Here is a 6,000-nt window from a genome sequence, read left to right on the forward strand (position 1 = left end):
GTGGCCAGGACTCAACCTGGCATCCATATGGGATTCCAGCCTTACAGGTGGCAGCCTTACCAGCTACACCACAACACTACCTCCAAAAGGATTGTTTTATTTGTGCATATTTTTGGCACCAACAGTTCAGGTCCTTAATTGGGAGGTCGCAAAGGTGGGATGGGAAAGAAGGTTCTCATTCCACCCAGTCATCTATACCTTGTGCCCTCTGACTGCGAGACAGTCCTAAAGAACAGAGGGAAGAATGGACTTAGCCACTTCCTTACTTGGATCCAGGCACTAAGTAGTTTTTGAACAGCCTGCATTTTGATTTTTTGTTGCGACAATATTTGCCTTACAAGCCTTTGCTTTCTGGGGCCCAGTGAGATAGCCTAGTGGCTGAATTCTCCCCTTACATGCACTGAGATCCCATGTAGGCACTGGTTCATATCCTGGCTGCTCCATTTCTCATCCAACTTCCTGCCTGTGGCATGGGAAAGCAACAGAGGATGGCCGAGAGCCTTGGGACTCTGCATCCATGTGGAAGACCCAGAAGAGGCTCCTGGCTTCAGATCAACCCAGCTCCAGCTGTTGCATAGTGAACCAATATACAGAGGATCTTCTCTCCTTCTCTCTGTATAGCTGCCTTTCCAATACAATGAGAATTAAAAAAAAAAAAAAATCTTTAAAAACAAAAAGGAAAGAAACCTTTCTTTCTACTATAAATCTTCTAAAGCCACAGGAATCATTGTAAATATTAGAGGTAAGGTTGTTTTCAGGCTCTTTGATTTGTTATTTCTAAATTACAGGCAAAAACTCTATTACCATGCAACAAAAGCTATGACACACTTTTCAGATGAATGTGTTAAGAAGTATGAGGCCTTTTTGGATAAGTCAGGAGAATGGATGTTGTAAGTACTCTTAGTTTGGAGTGATTAGTGACTACACTGTATTGTGTGCTGTCAGTACCAGTACTGCAGTAGGCAGCTTCATTGACTGGTTTTTGTTTTTGTTTTGTTTTTGGTCTTCAGAAAGATGCTTCATCTCAGGAAACAATTGTTATCTCTAACTAACCAGTGTTACGATATTGAAGAAGAGGTATCCAAGTATCAAGACTATACTAATGAGGTATAGCTGTCCAAAGTATCTTGAAAAACAGCTTTTATCCCAGTAGGAAAAATTTAAGTTCTTCTCAATTTATATCTGACAATAATTGAGGAATAGGATATAATGTGTCTACATTCAGTTCTATGTACCAGTTGTTGATATGCATTAGGGTCACCGATGCTTTACAAGTAAAAAATATCTGATAAATCAGTCTTGTATCATCTATAAGAAAATAATGTAGGGCTCGGCAGCGTGGCCTAGTGGCTAAGGTCCTCGCCTTGATCCCATATGGCCGCTGGTTCTAATCCCGGCAGCTCCACTTCCTCTCTGTCTCTCCTCCTCTCAGTATATCTGATTTTGTAATAAAAATAAAATAAATCTTAAAAAAAAAATTTAAAAAATAATAATAATAAAAAAGAAAATAATGTAAGGGCATTGGCTTAAGCATTGATGATTATGAAATGGAAATTTAAAGCCGTAAAGGACTTATTAAAAGCTATAATCCTTGATCAAGGGTCTGAAGTTCTTTTGCTCTGTGACTAATGTGGGTTTTTGTTGTTTTAGTTACAAGAAAGTCTGCCCCAGAAAATGTTTGCAGCCTCCAGTGGAAGCAGACATACCATGACCCCAATTTATCCAAGTTCTAACACATTAGTGGAAATGACTCTTGGGTAAGGAACTTGTCATCTGATAACTTAATATGTGCATCTTCTTTTATTTCAGTTTATAATCTTGCTCTTGTGTTTTGAAATGATTTATTATGAATACTGAATTTGTTAGATCTAGAAAATTACAACAAATACAATTCTAGAATTTTGCATACTTTATGAGTTCTTATTTGTATGTATAGAATGAAGAAATTAAAGGAAGAAATGGAAGGAGTAGTTAAAGAACTTGCTGAAAATAATCATATTTTGGAAAGGTGAGTAATGTGAAAATCATCCTGTATAGTACTAATCATATTAGTACTCATATGTGCAGTGAGTACATATACACCTGCAAAGGTTCTTTAAAAAGTTTGTGAAAAAATGGAAGAGTTATTTTGGTGTACATCTTTGTAATCCATACGTGGTTTTCTCATGGTACCCACTTTCCATGAACATTTTGAAAATCTTCCAAATGTAAAAATTCCTAAATTTTTTTTACAAAAATAAGCTTACTTTTAATTTCGCTTTCCATAACTTTTTGAACCCCTTCATACACCTGTCTCAGTCTTTATGTCATCAGTGGGTTAAGCAGTGGCAAAGGGACAGAAAATCAGAATCCTTGTGCTTTTCTCTGTCAATGTGATTATAAATTTGTGATGTCTTCTAACAGTTGCTAGATCCCATTTTACAGAAGCACTTTGTGAATCAATTTGTGAAAATCCAAATCTTTTCACATTTGACGATGGTCACTGGCTGGCATCCTGATTCTCCCTCTCGAGAGCCAGTATTCCTGGGGCCGCAGCCCTCTGCGGAGCTCCTTCCACCCGGGGGCACAAGGCGCTGTGCTCTGCTCTGCAGGACACGGAGGAGGCCCAGAGGCCAGGCTGGGGGCCACCACTCTTGTCCCAGGCCCCACCGAGGTTATCCTGTCGGACTCTGAAACAGTCCCCTGCATCTTGCACTTCCTTTGAAGATATTTCCCATTTCTGTGACATTTTTGACCCTTAAAGGGTCCTGCTGTCACCCTGTCACTTAGCATGCATCATGGTTTTGTAGAGTAGCACACCCTGAAAAGAGGATTTGCAGTTGCAACCCAGCTTCCTGATTCCTAAGGTAATATGGTCCCCCCGCAATAAGCTAAATAGCCATTTAAATCCCTATTTGGCCTTTCTGATTTGTGCAAGTGAAAACTATGCTTTGGCTTATATAAATATTTCTCGTATGTGTGTTTGTATCTATGCTTATATATGTGTGGATTGTCATGTACATGTATAAAATTTATTGATACTGAATTTCTAGGTCATAGAGTGTGCTTATTTAAATTTTGTCCAAATAGACAAAACATACACCTTTGACAACACTGATTACCAATCTTTTAGATATTTTCCAACTTTCATAAAAACTTAGATCTTGTTTTAATTTATTTCTTTTGATTCATAGTGTTGACCATCACCTTTTTTAATGTTTATACAATTTTTAAAAGATTTGTCTACTTATATTGGAAAGTTAGATTTACAGAGAGAAGGGGAGACAGAAAGATCTCCCATCTGCTGAGCTTTCGCTCCACAAGTAGTTACAATGACCAGGGCTGAGCTGATCAGAAGTCAGGAGTCACATGGATTCAGGGTTCCAAGGCTTTGGTCCATCCTTGACTGCATTCCCAGGCCACAAGCAGGGAGCTGGATGGAAAGTGGAGCTGCTGGGATTAGAACCGGTGTCCATTTGGGATCCCGCAAGGCGAGGACTTTAGCCACTAGGCTGCCGTGGTGTGCTCATATTTATACGATTTTTATATTTTCTGAGAATTTCCTGTTAGTATGTTTGTTATTTATTTTTTGTACTTGTTGATAGAAACTTTGTAGTAATTATCTGGCTCTTTGTTTTAGTTTTAGTTTCTGTCACAACTATAGTTAAAAACTCTATAAGGTTTAAGATTAGTAAACAGACTATTCAAGTATGATTTAACAAACTTGTGTATTGAACAGTTTATGCGTTATGGAATAAAATACCCACCTGTAGAGCACGTGGAGTAAGCCTCTTCCGTGTTGTTTTTGTAGGTTGATTTGACGATATGGACTATCTGGATGACATGACAAGGCACAATCTTAATTTAAATGTTCAGTCACTGCTTCAGGATTTGAGACAGAATAGTAATAAAGGCCAGTGTGGAACGATGCACTTCCCCGGCTCCACACGGATGCCCGTCGCCCCTCCGTGTTTGTTCTTCTCTGCAGTCAGCTCTCCCAACTCACTGTCCCTCTCGTTTCCTCACTGTCGTCAGTGAGACCACTTTGTCTTTCTCAAGCGTAAATTGTTTTAGACGCTCTTTGCTTAGCACGTCTGCCAGTCTTCCTTCCCACTGCCTCTGTCCTGTCCTGGCCTGCGCAGCTCTGCCTGCTTCCTGTCAGTGTGCGCGCCTCATTCCTTAGCCCCTGTTCTGCCCATGTGTCAGAGGCCTTGTGGCCGAGGTAATCCTTAGAAATCCTGATGTGAGCATGCTGCTTTCTTGACTCAAAAATATGTAAACTGTGTTACTTAGAAAAAAAGCCAGATCTAAGTTAACACTTCCATCCAAAGAATGTAATGATATGTACGCCCGTTCAGCCCATTTTGTTTCTCCAGCATGCCCTCAGATGACATTCCGTTCTAGCACAGTTCCAGTTCTCCTGTCTTCTGAGGCTGTCACATGGTCAACTCCACATCTTGGCCTGTAAATTGTGCCAAAAAGAGTTACAGTTCGTTACTTTGTCAGTGACGTCACTTCCCATCTTCTCTAAAAAAGTCTTCCCAACCCACTGAATTGTACTTCCTCAGGTATTTATGAGAACACTACTGTGTTGAAGTCAGAAATGGAATAAATCACAATTGTGTTGACCTATTAATAATTACTTTTCTCTCTAAGAAGTATTTTGTATTTAAGATGTTGCGGCCTCAATAAATGAAACTTGAGATTAATGTATTTCTTTTCTCTTTGTCTTTTAGATTTGGCTCTTTAACCATGGATGGTGGCCTTCGCAATGTTGATTGTCTTTAGCTTTCTAAGAAGCTGGAGAAGTTTGCACAAGAAAAATAATGCTGGGGCATTAAATGAATGCCTTATAGATGGTCTCTTATTTCTACAATCCAGTATTTGATGTGGTCATGTAAATAATGTAAAAATTGTAAATACATAAAAGAAATAAATTTTTGGCTGCTGTTAAGATGTAATTTTACCTTTTAACATTTATAATAACTTGAGGCAGTTTGACCTCAGTGAGCACTTAGAAGAAAGCCATGAGCCACCAGTGTGTTTAGATACTGAGCCTCTACTCTGAGTGAAGCTGAGGAAGTCAGATTCTCTGACTCCTGCAAGTATTTACATATCAGAGAAGTCAGGTGGATTGTTCGCACATGTGCAGATGGTGGCACGGAGAGGAGACTTCCGGGAATAGGGAGCAGAACCGAACCACTGTTTTCCAAGGATCACAATTTTTCTGAGAAGGATGAAGTGGCATTATTTCACTTAAAAGGTGCCCAGGTCCCAGTTACTTTTGTGTCTTTATTTTCAGGTGAATTATTGAACAAAATTTTTGAAGTGAAATAATTATTTAAAGCTATCCATTTTTCCTTCAGCCTATAATGTACAATTGTCATTAAAATTTTAATGTCATTTCAACTATTTTAAGCTGTATATTTCTTTAATTCTGCTTACTATTTCATGAAAAAAATAAATTTCTCGATTTTAACGTGAGGAGTTCATTTGTTTTGGTTCCTGGCTGGAGAAACTGTTGAAGGATGATCACACAGAGCCCACGGAGCAGCTCAGCACTGGCAGTTGTGGCCACTTGGGGAGCAACCAGTAGGTGGGAGGTCTTTCTCTGTCTCCTTCTCTCTGACTTTCCAATAAAAAAAAAAAGAAAGCAAAGAAAGAGATAGATCTTCCAACCACTGGTTCATTACTGCAACATCCAGAGATAGGCCAGAAATCCACTGTTTCACTCCTTCAAGTAAAATAAATATGTTGAACATATTTTAAAAAGAGAAAATGCTATGAAAACTATTCATAACAAAAATTTTGAAATCCACACAGTTTTTGCATGATGTATATTCTCCAAAAACTTTGTAAACATCTCAGCTTTTCGTCTAGTAGTAGTATGTTTCCAACAGTTTGATAAGAATTAGTGATATCGGGCCCAACGTGATAGCCTAGTGGCTGAAGTTGTCACCTAACCTGCACCTGGATCCCAAATGGGTGCTGGTTTGTATCCCAGTTGCTCCACTTCCTATC

General features: G+C 39.1%; 1 protein-coding gene across 2 annotated transcripts in view; it reads left to right on the plus strand.

Annotated features, from left to right (window-relative positions):
• Positions 1-5,391, plus strand: part of TBK1 (TANK binding kinase 1) — a 43,323-nt gene extending 37,932 nt beyond the window's left edge. For both annotated transcript variants that reach the window (XM_058673638.1, XM_058673637.1), the window contains exons 17-21: positions 789-890; positions 1,011-1,107; positions 1,651-1,757; positions 1,937-2,008; positions 4,716-5,391. In XM_058673638.1, coding sequence (XP_058529621.1) covers positions 789-890; positions 1,011-1,107; positions 1,651-1,757; positions 1,937-2,008; positions 4,716-4,767 — 430 coding nt within the window. In that variant the 3' untranslated portion in view covers positions 4,768-5,391. The remainder of the gene's footprint in view (positions 1-788; positions 891-1,010; positions 1,108-1,650; positions 1,758-1,936; positions 2,009-4,715) is intronic.
• Positions 5,392-6,000: the final 609 nt, after the last annotated feature.

The sequence above is a fragment of the Ochotona princeps genome, chromosome 15, assembly GCF_030435755.1.
Source record: "Ochotona princeps isolate mOchPri1 chromosome 15, mOchPri1.hap1, whole genome shotgun sequence".
NCBI classification, from domain to species: domain Eukaryota; kingdom Metazoa; phylum Chordata; class Mammalia; order Lagomorpha; family Ochotonidae; genus Ochotona; species Ochotona princeps.